Genomic DNA, 22,396 nt, shown 5'->3' with positions numbered 1-22,396 from the left:
AATAGCCAGTGCTGGGCCAAGCAGAAGCCAGGTGCCAGAAACTGCATCTAACTCTCCCATGAGAGTGGCAGAGGCCCAAGACTTTGGGCCATTTACTGCTGCTTTCCCTAGTGTAAAAGCAAGGAACAGGATCAGAAGTACTGCCGCTGGGACTCATATGGAATGCTGGTGTCACAGGTGGAGGCTTAACCTGCTATGCCACAACAACAGCCCTTTGGCAGCCTCTTTCTACTGTCCCTTACATTAATTTAAAATTTGGTAGAGTAGGAACAGATATGGCAGCATTAATAGAATCATTATTATATCAGGTAATTTTAACATAGGCTATATATAGTTCAAAGCAAAGATTTTTTTTTAATTTAATGAATACAAATTTCATATGTACAGCTTTTAGAAATATAGTGTTTCTTCCTCCCATTCCCACCCTAGCACCCCAACACCCATCCACCTCCTACTCCCTCTTCCATTCCATTTTCCATTAAGATTCGGTTTTAATTGACTATATACAGAAGACCAACTCTTTACTAAGTAGAGATTTCAACTGTTTGCACCCACAGAGACACACAAAGTAGAAAGCACAATTTGAAGACAATTTTTACCATTAATTCTCATAGTACACCTCATTGAAGACAGAGGTCCAACATGGGGAATAAGTGCACAGTGACTCCTGTTGTTGATTTAACAATTTACACTCTTATTTTTTTTTAATTAAACTTTTATTTAATGAATATAAATTTCCAAAGTAGAGCTTATGGGTTACAATGGCTTCCCCCTCCCAAAACTTCCCTCCCACCCACAACCCTCCCCTTTCCCGCTCCCTCTCCCCTTCCAATCACATCATGATTCATTTTCAATTCTCTTTATATACAGAAGATCAGTTTAGTATATATTAGGTAACGATTTCAACAGTTTACCCCATATAGCAACACAAAGTGAAAAAAAATACTGTTGGAGTGCTAGTTATAGCATTAAATCACAATGTACAGCACATTAAAGACAGAGATCCTACATAATTTTTTTTAAATTAATTAATTTTCTATGCCATTTCCAATTTAACACCAGGTTTTGTTTTTTTTTTCATTTCCAATTATCTTTATATACAGAAGATCGATTCAGTATATAATTCGTAAAGATCTCATCAGTTTGTACCCACGCAGAAACACAAAGTGTAAAAATACTGTTTCAGTACTAGTTATAGCATCACTGCACATTAGACAACACATTAAGGACAGATCCCACATGGGATGTAAGTACACAGTGACTTCTGTTGCTGACTTAACAATTTGACACTCCTGTTCATGGCGTCAGTAATCTCCCTAGGCTCTAGTCATGAGTTGCCAGGGCTATGGAAGCCTTTAGAGTTCGCTGACTTTGATCTTAATCCGATAGGGTCATAGTCAAAGTGGAAGTTCTCTCCTCCCTTCAGAGAAAGGTACCTCCTTCTTTGATGGCCCCGTTCTTTCCACTGGGATCTCACTCACAGAGATCTTTCATTTAGGTCTTTTTTTTTTCCCCAGGGTGTCTTGGCTTTCCATGCCTAAAATACTCTCATGGGCTCTTCAGCCAGATCCGAATGCCTTAAGGGCTGATTCTGAGGCCAGAGTGCTGTTTAGGACATCTGCCATTCCATGAGTCTGCTGTGTATCCCACTTCCCATGTTGGATCTTTCTCTCCCTTTTTGATTCTATCAGTTAGTATTAGCAGACACTTGTCTTGTTTGTGTGATCCCTTTGATTCTTAGACCTATCAGAGCCATCGAATTGAACTGAAATTGATCACTTGGACTAGTGAGATGGCATTGGTACATGCCACCTTGATGGGATTGTATTGGAATCCCCTGGCACATTTCTAACTCCATCATTTGGGGCAAGTCTGATTGTGCATGTCCCAAATTGTACATCTCCTCCCTCTCTTTTTCCACTCTTAAATTTAACAGGGATCACTTTTCAGTTAAAATTTAAACGCCTAAGAATAATTGTGTGTTAATTACAGAGTTCAACCACTAGTACTATAACAACAACAACAAAAACAACATCAAATACTAAAAAGGATAAAGTATTACATTGTACATCAACAGTCAGGACAAGAGCTGATCAGTTCATTGTTTCTTATAGTGTCCATTTCAGTTCAACAGGTTTCCCCTTTGGTGCTCAGTTGTCGCCAATCAGGGAAAACAAATGATATTTGTCTCTTTGGGACTGGCTTAATTCACTCAGCATGATGTTTTCCAGATTCCTCCATCTTGTTGCAAATGACTGGGTTTCATTGTTCCTTACTGCTGTATAGTATTCTATGGAGTACATGTCCCATAATTTCTTTATCCAGTCTACTATTGATGGGCATTTGGGTTGGTTCCAGGTCTTAGCTATTGTGAATTGAGCTGCAATAAACATTAATGTGCAGATGGCTTTTTTATTAGCCAAATTAATTTCCTTTGGGTAAATTCCAAGGAGTGGGATGGCTGGGTTGTATGGTAGGGTTATGTTCAGGTTTCTGAGGAATCTCCAAACTGACTTCCATAGTGGCTTTACCAGTTTGCATTCCTACCAACAGTGGGTTAGTGTCCCTTTTCCCCCACATCTTCTCCAGCATCTATTGTTGGTAGATTTCTGAATGTGAGCCATTCTAACCGGGGTGAGGTGAAACCTCATTGTGGTTTTGATTTGCATTTCCCTGATGGCTAGTGATCTTGAACATTTTTTCATGTGTCTGTTGGCCATTTGGATTTCTTCTTCTGAAAAATGTCTATTGAGGTCCTTGGCCCATCTCTTAAGTGGGTTATTTGTTCTGTTGTTGTGGAGTTTCTTGATTTCTTTGTAGATTCTGGTTATCAACTCTTTATCTGTACCATAGTTTGCAAATATTTTTTCCCATTCTGTTGGTTGCCTCTTCACGTTCCTGACTGTTTCTTTTGAAGTACAGAAACTTCTCAATTTGATGCAATCCCAAATGTTAATTTTGGTTTTGACTGCCTGTGCTCCTGAGGTCTTTTCCAAGAAGTCTTTGCCTATGCCTATATCTTTCAGGGTTTCTCCAATGCTCTCTAATAATTTGATGGTTTCGGGTCGTAGATTTAAGTCTTTAATCCATGTTGAGTGAATTTTTGTGTAAGGTGAAAGGTATGGGTCTTGCTTCATGCTTCTGCACGTGGAAATCCAATTTTCCCAGCACCATTTATTGAATAGGCTGTCCTTGTTCCAGGGATTAGTTTTGGATCTTTGATCAAATATAAGTTGGCTGTAGATGTTTGGATTGATTTCTGGTGTTTCTATTCTGTTCCATTGGTCTATCCATCTGTTGCTGTACCAGTAGCATGCTGTTTTGATAACAACTGCCCTGTAGTATGTCCTGAAATCTGGTATTGTGATGCCTCTGGCTTTGTTTTTGTTGTACAAGATTGCTTTGGCTATTCGAGATCTTCTGTGTCTCCATATGAATTTCAGCATCATTTTTTCCAGATCTGAGAAGCAGGTCTTCGGTATCTTGATTGGTATTGCATTGAATGTATAAATTGCTTTTGGGAGAATAGACATTTTGATGATATTGATTCTTCCAAACCATGAGCATAGAAGATTTCTCCATTTTTTTGGTATCCTCTTCTATTTCTTTCTTTAAGATTTTGTAGTTTTCATCATAGAGATCTTTAACGTCCTTGGTTAAGTTTATTCCAAGGTATTTGATTGTTTTTGTAGTTATTGTGAATGGGATTGATCTTAGAAGTTCTTCCTCAGCCGTGGCATTGCCTGTGTATACAAAGGCTGTTGATTTTTGTGCATTGATTTTATATCCTGCTACTTTGCCAAACTCTTCAATGAGTTCCAGTAGTCTCTTAGTAGAGTTCTTTGGGTCCCCTAAATAAAGAATCATATCATCTACAAAGAGGGATAGTTTGAGTTCTTCCTTCCCAATTTGTATCCCTTTAATTTCTTTTTCTTGCCTAATAGCTCTGGCTAAAACTTCCAGAACTATATTGAATAGCAGTGGTGAGAGTGGGCATCCCTGTCTGGTACCAGATCTCAGCGGAAATGCTTCCAACTTTTCCCCATTTAATAGGCTGTTGGCCGTGGGCTTTTCATATATTGCTTTGATCGTATTGAGGAATGTTCCTTCCATACCCAGTTTGCTTAGAGTTTTCATCATGAAAGGGTGTTGTATTTTATCAAATGCTTTCTCTGCGTCTATTGAGAGAATCATATGGTTTTTCTTCTGCAGTCTGTTAATGTAGTGCATTACGTTGATTGTTTTGCGAATGTTGAACCATCCCTGCATACCAGGGATAAATCCCACTTGGTCTGGTTGGATGATCTTTCTGATGTGTTGTTGCATTCTATTGGCCAGAATTTTATTGAGTATTTTTGCATCTATGTTCATCAGGGATATTGGTCTGTAATTCTCTTTCAATGCTTCATCTTTTTCCGGCTTAGGAATTAAGGTGATGCTGGCTTCATAGAACAAATTTGGGAGGATTCCCTCTTTATCGATTGTTTTGAATAGTTTGAGAAGAATTGGAGTTAGTTCTTCTCTAAATGTCTGGTAGAACTCAGCAGTGAATCCATCTGGTCCTGGGCTTTTCTTTGTTGGGAAGGCCTTTATTACTGTTTCAATTTCTGTGTCAGTTATGGGTCTGTTTAGGTTTTCTATGTCTTCCTGGCTCAATTTAGGTAGGTTGTATGTGTCCAAGAATCTGTCCATTTCTGATAGATTTCCCTGTTTGCTGGCGTACAAGTCCTTGTAGTAATTTCTGATGATTCTTTTTATTTCTGTGGTGTCTGTTGTTACGTTTCCATTTTCATCTCTGATCCTATTGATTTGGGTCTTTTCTCTTCTTTTTTTAGTTAGTTGGGCCAATGGGGTGTCAACTTTGTTTATTTTTTCAAGAAACCAGCTCCTTGTTTGGCTGATTTTTTGTAATGTTTTTTTGGAGTCAATCCTGTTGATTTCTTCTTTGATTTTAATTATTTCTCTTCTCCTACTGGGTTTGGGTTTGGTTTGCTGCAGATTTTCTAGATCCTTGAGATGACTTGAAAGCTCATCTATTTGGTGCCTTTCCAATTTCTTGATGTAGGCACCTATTGATATAAACTTTCCTCTTAACACTGCTTTTGTTGTATCCCATAGGTTTTGGTATGTTGTGCTGTTACCCTCATTTACTTCCAGAAAATTTTTGATTTCTCTTTTAATTTCTTCTATGACCCATTGTTCATTCAGGAGCATGTTGTTCAATCTCCATGTGTTTGCACGTGCTCTAGGGATTCCCAAGTTGCTAATTTCCAGTTTCATTCCTTTGTGGTCTGAGAAGCTGCATGGTATGATTCTAATTCTTTTGAATTTGCTGAGACTTGCTTTATGGCCTAGTATGTGGTCAATCCTAGAGAAGGTTCCATGTACTGCTGAGAAGAATGTAAATGCTTTATGTGTAGGATGAAAAGTTCTGTAGATATCTGTTAGATCCATTTGGGCTATAGTGTCATTTAAATCTACTGTCTCCTTGTTGATCTTCTGTCCTGTTGATCTGTCTATCTCTGAGAGTGGAGTATTGAAGTCCCCCAGTACTATTGTATTGGGGTCTAAGTCTCCCTTTAAGTCCCTTAACAAGTCTTTTAAATAAGCTGGTGCCCTGTAATACGTGCATATACATTGATAATCGTTATATCTTCCTGTTGAATGGATCCCTTAATCATTAAATAGTGCCCCTCTTTGTCTCTCCTAACAGTTTTTGTGGTAAAGTTTATGTTGTCTGATACTAAGATGGCTATGCCTGCTCTTTTTTCATTTCTGTTCGCATGGTATATATTTTTCCAGCCTTTCACTTTCAGTCTGTATGCATCATTGTTGGAAAGATGAGTTTCTTGTAAGCAGCAAAAAGATGGGTTTTGTTCCTTAACCCAATCAGCCAATCGGTGTCTTTTAACTGGACAGTTCAAGCCATTAACATTCAATGTGACTATTGAGAAGGAGTAACTTTGCCCTGTCATTTGCCAAATATTTTTTCTAATATATGGTTTGAGACTCCTGTGATCTTTTGCTGTGAGGTTTCCTTCCTTTATCTTCTTTCATATTGGTGACCGTGTTTCTGTGTTTCTGTATGTAACACATCTTTAAGCATCTTTTGCAGGGCTGGACGAGTGGCGACAAATTCTTTCAATGTCTGTTTGCTGTGAAAGGTCTTTGTTTCACCTTCATTCACAAATGAGAGCTTTGCAGGATATAATATTCTGGGCTGGCAGTTTTTCTCTCTTAGTACCTGGGCTATATCTCGCCATTCTCTCCTAGCTTGTAGGGTTTCTGATGAGAAGTCAGCTGTGAGTCTAATTGGAGATCCTCTGAGAGTAATCTGGCGCTTCTCTCCTGCACATTTTAGGATCTTTTCTTTGTGTTTCACTGTGGTGAGTTTGATTACGACGTGTCGTGGTGAGGATCTCTTTTGGTCATGTTTATTAGGGGTTCTATAAGCTTCCTGTACTAAGATGCCTCTGTCCTTCTCCAAACCTGGGAAATTTTCTGCTAGTATCTCACTGAAAATGCCTTCTAATCCTTTCTCCCTCTCCATGCCTTCAGGAACTCCTAGAACCCAAATGATGGGTTTTTTAATAGTATCCTGTAGATTCCTGACAGTATTTTTTAGATTTCTGATTTCTTCTTCTTTTCTTTGATTTGCCTGTTTCCTTTCCTGTTCTCTGTCTTCTAAGTCTGATATTCTCTCTTCTGCTTCACCCATTCTGTTTTTAAGGCTCTTGTCATTTGATCTATTGAGTTCTTCATTTCATTGTGGTTTTTTGTCACTATCACAGTTTCATGTTCTACTAGTTGTTTCATTTCATTTTGATTCCTCCTTAATATTTCATTTTCACGAGAGAGATTTTCTATCTTGTCCATTAAGGATTTCTGTAGTTCAAGAATTTGTTTTTGAGAACTTCTTAATGTTCTTATCAATTTTTTGAGATCCGCTTCTTGCATTTCTTCGATCTCATCATCTTCATAATCTTGGATTGGGGTGTCTTTTTCATTTGGGGGCGTCATAGTGTCTTCCTTGCTCTTGTTACCTCGGTTTTTGCGTTTGTTGTTTGGCATGTTGGAGATAATTTATGGGTTTTTTTTGTTTGTTTGTTTTTGCTGTGGTGTTTTTTTCTTGTTATACTATGCCTCTAAGTGGGCTGTTTGCTTTGATGGATCCTTAGAGGCTGTGATGGGTGTGGCCATGAGCTCTGCTTGATTCTTCGGGTTTAAGGCTGTGCAAAAAGCGACTCACCCAGATTGTTCTCTCCCTTGCTCCTTGCTGGATTGCTCTCTCTCTCTCTCTCTTTTTTTTTTTTTTTTGACTCAGTTGGGAAGTTATTCAGTACAGATGAGTGGAATTGAGTGTAGTTGAAATCTGGCCTCTGTGAGTATTCGTTTGATCTACCCCTGGGACCACACAAAGAGTTTATGCAGCCCTCAATGTGTTCTCAAGTTTCACCAAAGTTCCAAGGTTACTGAGTTTGTGAACTCCTTGGTGGCGCTTTACATATGTAAAATGGTGCCTGCTCTTTGTTTTGCTAGGTGAGTGAATAGAGAGGCCTGTGCCTTTCCCCTGCAATGTCTCGGGTTTCTGACGCCTTTGTCTTACCTCCCGTTTGTTCCCGCGCTGGTGAGATTCTGTGGCTCATCTCCCACGGTTGGGTTTCCACGCGGTGGGCTCCCTGTAGGTCCTCTGTGTCACATCCACTAGATCCGGAAGCGTTTCCTCTGCAATTTTTTTCTTGAATCTTTTCCTGGGGCTATAGTAATTCCACTTTTATGAAACTTTATTTTCCCAAACTATTGGCACACGTCCTCACTATCCTACACTCTTATTTTTGATGTCAGTGACCACCGAGCCTCTAGACATGAGCTGCCAAGGTTATTGGAAGCCTTTTGAATCCACAAACTCTGTCAGTATTTAGACAGGGCCATATGCAAAATGGAAGGTCTCTCCTCCCTTCCGAGAAAAGTGCATCCTTTTTTGATGGCCCCTTCTTTCCACTGGGGTCTCACTCACAGAGATCATTCATGCAGAACTGCTTTTGCCACTATGTATTGGCTTTCCATGCCTGAAATGCTCTCATGGGATTTTTAGTCAGATCTGAATGCCTTAGGGGCTAATTCTGAGGTCAGAGTGCTGTTTAAGGTGTTTGACATTCTATGAGTCTGCTGTGTGGACTGCTTCCCATGTTGGAACTTTCTCTCCTTTGTAATTCTATCTATTGTTATTATCAGACACTTGGTCTTATTTATGTGATCCCTTTGACTTTTGGTCTTATCTATATAATCAATTCCATACTTAATATGATCACTCAATGTGTGGTTTTACAAACAGATTTTAGAGTAATTATAGCCTTGGTAGAATTTTATCAGAATAATTTAATCAGAATAATCAGAAATTATTTAAGTCAAAATGATTTATATTGGCTTACTAGATATTTGATATAGCCTGTCATTTACTTCTGTTTCACTCTTTCTAGAAATTACATCAGGAGAGAACCATATTATCAACCCGCAGAAATGCATTTAAAAAAGTAATGGAGAAGTTAAACATGGAACATGAGACACTAAAAACAAAATTGCAAGAAAATGAGACACATGCACAGGTAAAATTTTTAAAAATAACTTTGGAATTCCTTTCTCCTTTTAATCTGTTTATCAGTCCTATTCTCTTAATCTATGTTTTTTACCTCCAAAAAATTTCTTTTAAAAGAAACTCACAGAACTTGTTTTACGTATTTTCCAGATTTTCTGGCTTTAAAAAAAAAATTATTTAAGTTATACAAGCTTCATGTATTTCATATATACAGGTTTAGTAACGTGATATTTCCCACCCTATCCCCCCTCCCTCCCACCCAACCCTTCTTTCTCTTCCTTCTCCTATCCTCATTCTTAATTTTTATAAATATCTATTTTCAGTTTATTTAATCATCATAAAATTAACCCTACACTAAGTAAAGAGTTCAACAAATAGTATGAAGGGGGAAAAAAACCACTGTTCCTCAGAAGAGACAAGGGCTGTAAACAGTCATTGAATCTCAAAATGTCCGTTTCACTTCAATATATTACATTTTAGGTACTCTATTAGTTACCCCAGATCAGTGAAAACATATGCCATCTATCTTTTTGGGACTGGCTTATTTCACTAAACATAATGATTTCCAGTTGCATCCATTTTGTTGCAAAGGACAGGATGTAATTTTTTTTCACAGCTGAATACTACTCCATAGTGTATATATATACCATAATTTCTTTATCCAGTTATCAGTTGGTGGCATCAGGGCATCAGGGTTGATTCCATATCTTTTTTTTTTTTTTAAGGATTTTTATTTCTTTATTTGAGAGGTAGAGTTACAGACAGAATGAGGGAGAGAGAAAAAAGTCTTTCATCTACTGGTTCACTCCCCAAATGGTTGCAATGACCAGAGCTGTGTTGATCCAAAGCCAGAAGCCAGGAGCTTTCTCTGGATCTCCTACACGGGTATAAGGGCCCAAGAACTTGGGCCATCTTCTGCTACCTTCCCAGGCCATAGCAGAGATCTGGATTGGAAAAGGAGCAGCCGGGACTTGAACTCGTGCCCCTATGGGATGCCAGCACCACAGACAGAGGCTTCATCCACTAGACCACAGGGCCACTGGCCCTGATTCCATATCTTAGCTATTGTGAATCGAGCTAAATAAACCTGAGGGTGCAGATCACTCTTTCATATGCTGATTTCTTTTCATTTGGATAAATTCCCAGGAGTGGTATAGCTGAGTAGTGTGATAGGTCCATATTCAGATTTCTGAGCTATCCATACTGTCTTCCACAGTATCAGTTTACATTTGCACCAACAGTGGATTAGGGTACCTTTTTCCCCACATCCTCACCAGCATTTTTTGTTTGTTGATTTATATATGAGAGCCATTCTAACCAGGGCGAGGTGAAACCTCATTGTGGTTTTGATTTGCATTTCCCTAACAGCTAGTGCTCCTGAGCCAGGTTCTATACCATCTCACCTCAGAATGAATGAATTTTGCCTTCTAAAACCATGTTGACGGACCGTTCTGTGCTTACTGTCCTAGGCAAAACCTTTGTGATACACTGGTAACAGCTTGAACAAAAGTTCAAAAGTAAAGCATTTCTAAGGTAGAAATTTTGAAAACTCATAAAAACTGCAAATAAAATAAATTGTAATAACCAGTCTCTTAGACTACCCAGAAGAGACAATTCTTATTGTCATTATGATATGAATGGATTCTTTTAGACCATTGATGTGTATGATATATGTGCACATACATTTATTTATACATATACATAAGTACACTTTTGTTTATATATGTTCAGAGAAATAGTATCGTAAACACATTGTTTGGTAGCTTGTTTGTTAACTGTATAACAGAAGTACTTTCCCTTATGTGTGTGTGTGTGTGTGTGCGCGGATAATTTTAATGTGATTCTTATTAGCTATATAATATTCTGCTGTATGAATATATCATAATTTACTGAACCAGTTCCCTATCATTGGACATTTATGTAATTTCTAGTTTAAAAAATATTCAAATAATGCTATAAGGAGCACTCCTATCCCTAAACTTCTTGTTTCATATCTCTGATTATTTACGTAGGACATACAGTCTTAAAGCTGCCACATTTTTTTCACATCATTCATCCTGCTGTTGATTACCAGAACACTCAGGTCTTCTAGCCTGTGAACTCTGAGAGGGAAGAGACCATATCTGCTCATTCACTTTATCTCTAGCACTGTGCTATTGATTAGTATAGAGTAGATGCTCAACAAATATCTTTGAATGATGAAGCATTACATGTCATATACAAAAATCAGTAATTATGGTTTGAAGAAAATTGATCATTCTCAAATTAATTGATCTATATTCACAATGTGTACATGTTTTAAAATGCTAAATGCACGAAAACTTTCATTTTATTTATATGGAAGTATGATAGAAAAAAAAGTCATTTGATTTCCCACTACTCAGTGACAAACATTGTTAATAGTTTGGTGTAATATTGTGAATTTTCTCCCTTTGCATTTTCACATTCATATTAATTATTTTTTTAAAAAATAAACCATTCTGTGCATATAGTTTATAAGCATTTTCCTATTTTTTAGTCTTTTTTTTCTGTTTTGATGACATTGCTGTGATATCAGCTATTTTAATATATAGATATGTCATTAAAAAATGATACAACTTAGATTCTTCCTGAGAGGGATAGAGTCTCATTAGAATTTGCCTCAACTACTAAAAACTTAGAGGTAACTAATATATTTCAAAATTACCATTCTGTCTCTACTTAATAATATGCAAACCTAAGTATAGACTTACATGTGGCTAAATTATCCTAGAATATACAGAGTCAGGCTGAGGGCTAGAGAAGAAACTTAAAATACTTGTGAGGTTATTGTCTTTCCTTAGAAAAACATACTGGATATATTGTGGAATATTGTCTCTCCTCTTCCACTGGATATCCTGGAGGTAGAAAACACTTGACAAACACCATTTGTTAGTCAATTAATGGCTATTTTGTTTATTCATCCACTAAGTGCTGATTATATTCTTATGTTGATAACCAGAAATCATAAGATAAGCCACAATTTGTAGCCCTTCTCTATATTATTTGTCATCTTTTGTGAATATCAACTGATTAAGTCAAATTCTGGTCGTCTTCTGCAAGTATTCTCTTTAAAAACTGATTTTTATCTTCTATAAATAATTTTATGTAACAGATTACTTCACTAAGTTATAGGGGGAATTTTTTTCAAAAATGGGTTTGTGCTTCATGATATCCTTGAAGACCTAAGTGCAGGTCAATGAAATACAATATAAAAATAATTTGACCATCTGACATAATGTTGCTTTTTTAAATTGTCATTTGTGTATCACTTAAGAGTTTTGCATTGTAAGTAGGCCACCTCTTTGTATGAAACAAAGACAAAAAAGTCTGGTACTTGACTTTGCTAAAGGTTATTGGAGATTTACTGCCAAAAATTGCTGACTGCTTCCTTAAAACCATCTTAACTTCAGGGTCCTATCAGAGTGAGATATATCTGATTTAGTAGTGATAGCTCACAGCACATACAGTTCACATAATTAATTACTTATGATTCATCCTTGTATCTAGATTTGTCTCTGGAGGAAACAATGGAATATATGCAACATCAAGACTGAGTTTATGCCCTGAAAATAATTTTAACACGAGAGTAGAAAGAAACATTATTAATGCTGCCTCACTTACCATATTTTTAAAATTTTTCATTGCTTCTTTGAAATGTTCAGGCAGAGCAGTTTTAGAATTTCATTTTTCAGATGATCCTTTGCTTAGTAAAAACTATGTGCATCTTAAAAAAGAAAGACTGTAACCCAGCGTTACAAGGTTAATTGAATCAGAAAAACAATTTAATTCTATAACAGTAAAATTGTCTTCTGAGGAAGCAACCATCAATATAATATCCACATTAGCTTCCTGTTGATGCAGAAATTATTGTAACAGTGCCAACTTTTTACCAGCCCTCTTATAATCTTCACACTGCAGCTCTGCTCTTATCACAGCTTGTGGAATTAGACAGGAAATTTAGCCCTGGAAATAAGGAAGTTTCTCCTATATAGCTGAACCTTTGACAGCGTTAGAATATATATTACATTTGTGGCACTAGACTTCCAGATTTCAAGGAGAGATTCCCATCATGTCCCATTCTTTTTTAAGTTCTTTTAGGAAAAGGAAAATCATAAATTGTCTTTCAGTTGACATGTTCACTGTTACAATAAACATTTTAAATATATTTTAATTAAAGTAAACATATAGGCCGGCGCTGTGGCTCACTACGCTAATCCTCCGCCTTGCAGCGCCGGCACACCGGGTTCTAGTCCCGGTCGGGGCACCGATCCTGTCCCGGTTGCCCCTCTTCCAGGCCAGCTCTCTGCTGTGGCCAGGGAGTGCAGTGGAGGATGGCCCAAGTGCTTGGGTCCTGCACCCCATGGGAGACCAGGAGAAGCACCTGGCTCCTGCCATCGGATCAGCGCGGTGCGCCGGCCGCAGCGCGCCAACCGCGGCGGCCATTGGAGGGTGAACCAACGGCAAAAGGAAGACCTTTCTCTCTGTCTCTCTCTCACTGTCCACTCTGCCTGTCAAAAAAATAAAAAAAAAAAAAATAGAAAAATAAAGTAAACATATAGAGTAAAATTTATTGTAGAATTCCTCACTGTATTATTTACTACTGATTAATCTTTTTTTTAACTTCTATGGCTTTATACCACTAAAATGAAAGGATTTGATAAGATTTAAAATTGAGTGGATCTTTGATCTTATCTTCTCAAAAGGACACGCGGCCATTGGAGGGTGAACCAACGGCAAAGGAAGACCTTTCTCTCTGTCTCTCTCTCTCTCTCACTGTCCACTCTGCCTGTCAAAAAAATTAAAAAAAAAAAGGACATATAATTGTTTTGTATATCAACACTATTTAACCTTTTTCTTTTGTATTTTTAGCTTACAAATTTGGAGAGAAAATGGCAACATCATGAGCAAAATAATTTTGTAATGAAAGAATGTATCCTTTAAAATTGGGAATTCACTGAGATTTTTAAAAATTTCTTTAAAGACTCAAATGAAATTCAGTTCAACACACACTTATCAAATACCTAATAGGTATAGAACAAATACCTAATAGGTATAGAACAATGGGCTGAAATGTGGAGCATAAATAAGACTCAGTTTCTGCTCTGCAATATTCAGGGTGTGTGCGTACCCCAAAGTAACTAATAGAAAGCCGACTGAGAATGGCCACAGAAGGATTACAGAGTTACAATGTGGCATAATGATTACGTGTACAGCTTTTAGAGTTAGGAGATCTAAATTGACATGTCGACTCCGTCTTTTATAAGTGATGCATTTTGGACAATCTCAAACGTCAGTTTGTCATCTCTAAAATATATCTAATATTTATATTTTTCCAAAATACAGTAAATATTTTATATGTACAAAATTGTATATATACCATCGGAATATACAATCATATATATAGCATATGTACAGCTATGTATTTATAATTATATTTATATATGGAAAACATTTCGGTGACCCTACATAGTGTGTCTCCCTTTGCTCCCCAGATAGCCAAGGAACAGCATTATAAATATACACATAACACAGCAAAGGGAGATAGATAATCTAAGTAGAATCATGAGATGTTTGACCTGCAAATTCATCCGTGTTTCAGCCAGTTCAGCTCTGTCTTTCTATCCGGATGATACTTATATCTCATCTTCTTATCGTTTTGTGTGATCATAGCAGGCAGCAGCTGCCGGGGACATGCATTGTGGAGTTGTAACAAACATTCTCCAAATGTTGTTTCCTATTTCCTTCTTCCACACATCAAGGATAGCTCTGCTTGGAGAACTAGATCCTGACTCAGTGGTAGAATACTTACCTCAGATAAGATGCTTTAGGGACTCTATTCCCAGTTGTAGTGCAACTTAGTTTAAAGTCAGAAGACTCACATTGATAATATGCTGAAGTGCAACACTCCAGTTTTGCACAACAGAAAGTAGATGGTTTTAAAACAGAATAAAGTCCAGAAACTTGCCAAAATTCTATATAGTACTCTAGAGAACAGTAGATTGTTTTAAGGCCAGAATTAGATTGGAATTTATAACATTAAGAGTAAAAAAGCGTTTATTCTGCAGGTGAACTTTTTTGAAATAAGTTTTTCTTGGCTTTTTAGCTTTCAATTTATGCTTAATCTGTTAAAAAACATACTGTATCTTTAAAGTGTTATAACTGTGGGGTTTGTGTGTGTGTGTGTGTGCATGTGCTACCTTGCTTTGAGAAAAATAGCAGTTTGATTTAGTTCTTTCTGATTCACAATAACACAATAAGATTAATATTTTTATTGACAATATTCCCCCTTAACTAATATAATTAGTCATAGCCACGAAGAGTCAAGAAAGTGATTACCGGCCAATTATGAAAAATGTGACCAAGCAGATTGCAGAGTACAATAAAACCATCGTGGATGCTCTACACAGCACTAGCAGGAACTGACGCTACAGCACATGACAATCTGTATAGAAATCTCTTCTTTCTGTGAAACTTTCTACAGACTGACTAAAATAAAATAACTTACTTTTAAAGAGTTGTGCCTAAAATTTCTAAGTGCTATAATTTCTGTAGCATCTTTGAAGAGTGATATTTTAAGTAATAAAATAGCTCAATAGTTTGTATATTAAAATGTATTATCTCCTTTGTTTTTTCTATTTGTTTTGTGGGAATAATAAAAATATACCAAAAAATCAAAAGGTGAACAAACTTGAAGTTAACGTTGAGATTCACTTAGCTGGTGTCATGCATCTATGATAATCAATGAGAGAATTTTTTCTTGTATCAACTCTAGGAAACCATGAGGGAATGTGAATCTGATTTAGCATTTACACCAGCCTTGTGGATAGAAAAATAGAAGGGAGATTTTTAGCTTTGAGCCTTCTCAAATACTACAAATATATGTCCTTGGTGTATAAAGTCACAGATAAATATGTAATACATATCTTTGTGTATTTGTTATTTAGAATTTGAAACTTTAAAGATTATCATTCTTAAAATATATATGCCTGAAAAAACAGATGTAAAAGAAATGCTACCCTTATGGTAGCCAGTTTTGGACTATGGCTTATACAGTTTATTTCCACCCTAAAGCTTACATTTGCTCTTACACAACTGGGAGTACTTAAGTAGGTTAATTTCTCAACATTGGCTAAACAATTTGAAAAGAAAATCAACAAGAGGTAAAATTATAAAAAAATCTAACCAGTCCTATTTAGGGGAGAGGATCTTAGAGTCTTCAAGACATTATAGTAACTACACTTGTATCTTCTCTTGTGGGACAGGAATGAGTCACTTTGGCCTGCATAAAATATTCTTTAAGTTCTTTAAAAAAAAAACCTTTTTGTTTATATAACATGTTTATTGGGTAACTACCTCTTGATTTACCGGAAACACGAAGAGTATATTGGATTTAAAAAAAAAAAAGCTTCATTGATATCATTTATATGCCATAAAATTTTTTCATGTATGTTATTTTTTAAAATAAATATTTAATACTATAAATTATTCTGTTTTCATCTCTGTAAATTTAGGTAGAGGAGGGAGTTTTTTTTTTTTCTCAAAGAAATCTTTTATCTAAGGAATACAAACTTCATGCATTTAATAAGGACAACTTTAAGAATATATTGATTCTTCCCACCATACCAGCTGTCCCACTCTCACTCCCACCCCTTTCTCTTCTCGCTCTCCCATTCCTATTCCCAGCTCCACTAAGATCCATTTTCAATTAACTTTATACACAGAAGACCAACTCTATACTAAGAGTTCAGTAATTTGCACACACAAAAAAACTGTTCCTCAACAGTCAAGACAATGGCTGTGAAAGTCATTACATCTTGAAGTTAATTTCACTTCTTTTTTAAGAAACAGAATTAATTTTAAAGAAGCACCAAGAATGATACATCTTTTGCAAGCACTTAGACATAATTATAATACTACTCTTTGAGGACAGAGCCCTGCATGGGAAGTTAGAACACAGTGACTCCTGTTGTTAATTTAACAATTAACTCTCTTATGTATGACATCAGTGATCACCCAAGGCTCTTGACATGAGCTGCCTAGGCTAGGGAAGCCTTTTGAATCCACAAACTCCACCAATACTTAGACAAAGCTATAAGCAAAGTGGCAGTTCTCTCCTCCCTTCAGAGAACAGTACCTCCTTCTTTGATGACCACTTCTTTCCACTGGGGTCTCACCCACCAAAGTCCTTCATGTAGGACATTTTTTGTCACAGTGTCTTGGCTTTCCATGCCTGAAATCCTCTCATGGGCTTTTCAGCCAGACCAGAATGACTTAAGGGCTGATTCTGAGGTCAGAGTGGTACTTAAAGTGATTGTCATTCTATAAGTTTGCTGTGTGGACTCCTTCTCATGTTGGAGCATTCACTCCTTTTTAATTCTGTTATTACCAGACACTAAACCCTATGCATATGATCATTTGAACACTTAAGATGGTATTTTTACCACTCAGCTTAAGGGGATTTGGGGTCCCATGGCAAATTTTTAAGCTGTACCCTTAGAAATAAGTCCATAGGAATGTATGCAGAACTATACAGCTTCACAGTTAAAACTTCATATACTTCATAATTACAACTTTAGCATCATGGTGGTTCTTCCCACTGTGTCTGCCCTCCCACTCATACTCCCATTCCTTTTCTTCCTCCCTCTCTTATTCCCACTCTGATTTTTTACTGAGATCTATTTTCAATTGACTTTGTACACATGTTTAAATCTATGTTAAGCAAAGAGTTCAACAGATGGTTTGAAAGCAAAAAACAAAACAAAACAAAAACTGTTCCTCAATAGTTAAGACAAGGGCTATTTAAAGTCGTTGCATCTCGAAGTATCAATTTCATTTCTACATATTGCCTTTTAGGTGCTCTATTAGTTATCACAGGTCAGAAAGAACATATGGTATTCATCCCTTTGAAACTGGCTTATTTCACTAAGTATAATGTTTTTCAGTTTCATCCATTTTGTTGCAAATATTTTTTTCACTGCTGTGTAGTATTGCATGGTGTACATATCCCATAATTTTTTATCCAATAAAGTTGATGGACATTTGGGTTGATCCCATGTCTTAGCTATTGTGAATTGAGCTTCTGTGAATTCAGCTGCAGTAAACATGGGGATACAGATAACTCTTTCATATACTGATTTCATTTTCTTTGGGTAAATTCCCAGGAGTGGGATGAGTGGGTTATATAGTACATCTACATACAAATTTCTGAGGTATTGAGGTGAGAGCATTTTTGAGCATGGTTAATTCTGGATTACTAATATAACTGAAGAACCTAGACAGCAATGTATTCACTAAGGTGGCATTCATAAAACATGTTCCTCAGATCTTGAGTTTCTCAGGTTTTTTTTTTTTTTTTTTTTTTTTTTTTTTTTTGTGGGACAGGCAGAGTGGACAGAGAGAGACAGAGAGAAAGGTCTTCCTTTTGCCGTTGGTTCACCCTCCAATAGCCGCTGTGGCTGGTGCGCTGCGGCCGGCGCACCGCGCTGATCCAGCAGCAGGAGCCAGGTGCTTATCCTGGTCTCCCATGGGGTGCAGGGCCCAAGCACTTGGGCCATCCTCCAATGCACTCCCTGGACACAGCAGAGAGCTGGCCTGGAAGAGGGGCAACCGGGACAGAATCTGGTGCCCCGACCGGGACTAGAACCCTGTGTGCCGGTGCCGCAAGGCAGAGGATTAGCCTATTGAGCCGTGGCGCTGGCCCAATTTTGTTTATTTTTTAAAAAAACCAGCTTTTCATTTAGCTGATCTCTTGTATTTTTTTTTTTGTTTCAATTTTCTTGATTTCTAATTTTATTTATTTCTTTTCTCTTACTAGTTTTGGGTTTGGTTTGCTGTTGTTTTTCTAGGTCCTTGAGATGCATTGAAAGCTCATTTATTTGGTGCCTTTCTGATTTCTTGATGTAGGCACCAATTGCCATAAACTTTCCCCTTAATTCTGTATTCCATAAGTTTTGAAATGTTGTATTGTTGTCTTCATTTATTTCCAGAATTTTTTTGACTTCTCTTTTGATTTCTTTTATGACCCACTGTTCATTCATGAGCATGTTCTTCAGTCTCCATGTGTTTACGTATGTTCTGGAGATTCCTGAGTTGCTCATTTCCAGCTTCATTCATTTGTGCTTAGAGAAGATGCATGGTATGATTTCGATTTTTTTTTTTTTTTAATTTGCAGAGACTTACTTTATGGCCTAGCATGTGGTCTATCTAGAAAAAGTTCCATTATTCCATGGTGAGAATAATGTGTATTCTGCATCTGTAGGATGAAAATTGCTGTAGTATCTGTTAGGTCCATTTGGTTTATACTGTCAATTAGCTATGTTGTTTTCTTGCTGATTTTCTTCTGGTTGATCTGTTTATTGCTGAAAGTGGTGTATTGAAGTCCCTCATTACTATTGTATTGGAATCCATGTCTCCTTTTAGATCCATTAACAATTCTTTTTTTTTTTTTTTTTTGACAGGCAGAGTGGATAGTAAGAGAGAGACAGAGAGAAAGGTCTTCCTTTTTGCCATTGGTTCACCCTCCAATGGCCGCTGCGGCCAGCACATCGTGCTGATCCGAAGCCAGGAGCCAGGCGCTTCTCCTGGTCTCCCATGCGGGTGCAGGGCCCAAGAACCTGGGCCATCTTCCACTGCCTTCCCGGGCCATAGCAGAGAGCTGGCCTGGAAGAGGGGCAACCGGGATAGAATCCAGTGCCCGGACCGGGACTAGAACCCGGTGTGCCGGCGCCGCAAGGCGGAGGATTAGCCTGTTAAGCCACGGCGCCAGCCAACAATTCTTTTAAATAGCCAAGTTCCCTATAATTAGGTGCATGTTCATTTACAATATTCACATCATCTTATTGAATTGATCTCTTAATCATTACGTAGTGTATATTTTAACAATTTTTGTGTTGAAGTCTATCTTGCCTGATATTAGGAGAGCTATGCCAACTCATTTTTGGTTTCTCTTAGCATGGAATATCTTTTTCCATCCTTTCGTTTTCAGTCTCCAGGTATTTGTGTTGGTGAGATATGTTTCTTGTAGGCAGAAAATGGATGGGTTTTGTTTTGTTTTTTAATCCATCCATTTAATGCATTCAGCCAGTCTGTATCTTTCCACTGGAGAGTTGAGGCCATTTACATTCTTTTTTTTTTTTTTTTTAAGATTTATTTATTTATTTACTTGAAAGTCAGAGTTACACAGAGAAAGAAGGAGAGGCAGAGGCAGAGAGAGAGAAAGAGAGGTCTTCCAACCGCTGGTTCACTCCCCAATTGGCTGCAACTGCTGAAGCTGCACCAATCCGAAGCCAGGAGCTAGGAGCTTGTTCTGGGTCTCCCATGTGGGTGCAGGGACCCAAGGACTTGGGCCATCTTCTACTGCTTTCCCAGAGGCCATTTACATTCAAGGTGACTATTGATAAGTAACTACTTGGCCCAGCCATTATATTCCATATTGCCATAAATATTCCTATGTTTACTTTTGATTTCTTTTGTACTTTTACTGGGGGGATTTTCTGCCTTCACATTATTTTTAATTAATTAATTTAAATTTTAAGGAATACAAATTTCATATATACAACTTTAGGATTATAGTGATACTTTCCACCATACCAACCCTCCTACCCACACTCCCACCCCTTATCCTCCTCCCTCTCTCCTTCCCAGTCCCATTCTCCATTAAGATTCATTTTCAATTAACTGTACATAGAAGACCAACTCTATTACTAAGTAAATATTTCAACAGTTTGCACACACACGCACACATACACACAAACTGTTTGGGAACAAGTACCACATTTAACTTTCATAATACAACTCATTGAGGACAGAGGTCCTGCATGGAGTGTAGTGCACAGTGATTACTGTTGTTAATTTAACAATTAACACTTATGTTTGATGTCAGTGACCACCTGAGGCTTTTGAATGAGCTGCCTAGGCTATGGAAGCCTTTTTTTTTTTTTAAATAAAAAATAAAAAGGACTAGTTTTTTGTTTGTTTGTTTGTTTGTTTTAAGATTGTATTTATTTACTTGAGAGGTAGAGTTACAGACAGTGAGAGGGAGAGACAGAGAGAAAGGTCTTCCTTCCATTGGTTCACTCCCCAGATTGCCACGATGGCTGGAATTGCACAAATCTGAAGCCAGGAGCCAGGTGCTTCTTCCCAGTCTCCCACATGGGTGCAGGGGTCCAAGAACTTGGGCCATCTTCTACTACTTTCCCAGGCCATAGCAGAGAGCTGGATTGGAAGAGGGGCAGCCGAGACTAGAACCAGCACCCATATGGAATGCTGGTGCCATAGGCAGAGGATTAATCTACTGCGCATAGCGCCAGCCTCTAGAAGTCTTTTGAGTCCACAAACTCCTTAAGTATTTAGGCAAGGCCATTAGCAATGTGGAAGTTCTCTCCTCCTTTAGAGAAAAGTACATCCTTCTTTGAGGGCCACTTCTTTCCATTAGGATCTCACAGAGATCCTTCATGTAGAATATTTTTTTTTGCCACATTGTGTTGGCTTTCCATGCCTGAAATGCTCTCACGGGCTTTTCAGCCAGACCAGGACTGCTTTCACATTCTTGCATGGCTACCTTTTGTGTCTCCTTGTGTAGCACATCTTTAAGCATCTTTTGTAATGCTGTGGGAGTGAAAACAAATTCATTTTCTGTTTTTTATGGAAGGTCCTTATTTTACTTTCATCTATAAATGAGAGCTTTGCAGGATACATTATTCTGGGTTGACAATTTTTTTTCTCTCAAGACTTTGACTGTATCTCACCATTCTCTCCTAGTCTGTAGGGTTTCTGATGAGAAATCAGCTGTGAGTCTAATTGGAGATCCTCTGACAGTAATCTTGCATTTCTGTTATGCACATTTTAGAATCTTTTCTTTATGTTTTACTGTGGAGAGTTTGACTGCAATGTATCATAGTGACGATCTTTTCTGGTCATGTCTATTAACAGTTTTATGTGCTTCCTGTATTTTGACCCCTTTCTTTCTCCAAATTAGCAAAGTTTTCTATAATTGTTTCACTAAAAAACCTTCTAATACATTCTCTTTCCATGCCTTTAGGAACTCCTAAGACCCATATGTTGGGTCATTTGATTGTATTCCATAAATCTCCAACACTGTTTTTAAGTTTTCTAATTTCTTCTTCATTTTTTTTTTTTTTGGTCTGACTGTAAAATTTCCAGAGATTTGTCTTCTAAGTTGGATATTCTTTCTTCCACCTCATTGAGTCTATTCTTAAGGTCTCCCACTGTATTTTTTATTGTATTTAATTCTTCATTTCTAATATTTTGTTTTGATTTCTCTTTTTTAAAAAGATTGATTTTATTTACTTGAAAGACAGAGTTACAGAGAGAGGTAGAGACAGAGAGAGAGGTCTTCCATCCACAGGTTGACTCCCCAGATGGCTGCAATGGCCAGAGCTGCACCAGTCTGAAGCCAGGAGCTTCTTCCGGGTCTCCCACATGAGTGCAGGGGCCCAAGGACTTGGGCCATCTTCCATTGCTTTCCTAGGCCATAGCAGAGAGCTGGATTGGAAGAAAAGCAGTCGGGACTAGAACCAGCACCCATATGAGATGCTGGTGCTTCAGGCCAGGGCTTTAACCTGCTGTGCCACAGTACTGGCCCCTTGATTTCTCTTTAAAAATCTCAATTTCATGGGAAAAAATTTCATTCCTGTCATGTATGGATTTCTTTAGTTCATGAATTTGCATCTGATTACTTCTAAGTAATCCTATGATCGATTTTTAAAAATGTTTATTTATTTGAAAGAGTTGGGAGGGGGGAGAGAGAGAGAGAGAGAG

The 22,396-nt window shown here is 37.5% G+C and overlaps 1 protein-coding gene across 2 annotated transcripts in view; it reads left to right on the top strand.

Annotated features, from left to right (window-relative positions):
* The window catches only part of IFT74 (intraflagellar transport 74), a 154,929-nt gene that overhangs the window by 106,590 nt on the left and 25,943 nt on the right, over positions 1–22,396 (top strand). The window contains exons 18-20 of one of the 2 annotated variants that reach the window (XM_062208124.1): positions 8,481–8,606; positions 13,487–13,547; positions 14,922–16,042. In XM_062208124.1, coding sequence (XP_062064108.1) covers positions 8,481–8,606; positions 13,487–13,547; positions 14,922–15,040 — 306 coding nt within the window. In that variant the 3' untranslated portion in view covers positions 15,041–16,042. Of the gene's footprint in view, positions 1–8,480; positions 8,607–13,486; positions 13,548–14,921; positions 16,043–22,396 lie in introns of those variants that run through there. The other variant, XM_062208123.1, reaches the window with a different exon arrangement.

Source organism: Lepus europaeus, chromosome 12 (assembly GCF_033115175.1).
Source record: "Lepus europaeus isolate LE1 chromosome 12, mLepTim1.pri, whole genome shotgun sequence".
NCBI classification, from domain to species: Eukaryota; Metazoa; Chordata; class Mammalia; order Lagomorpha; family Leporidae; genus Lepus; species Lepus europaeus.
Note: the sequence above shows the minus strand (reverse complement) of the source record. Positions and strands in the feature narration are given on the sequence as shown.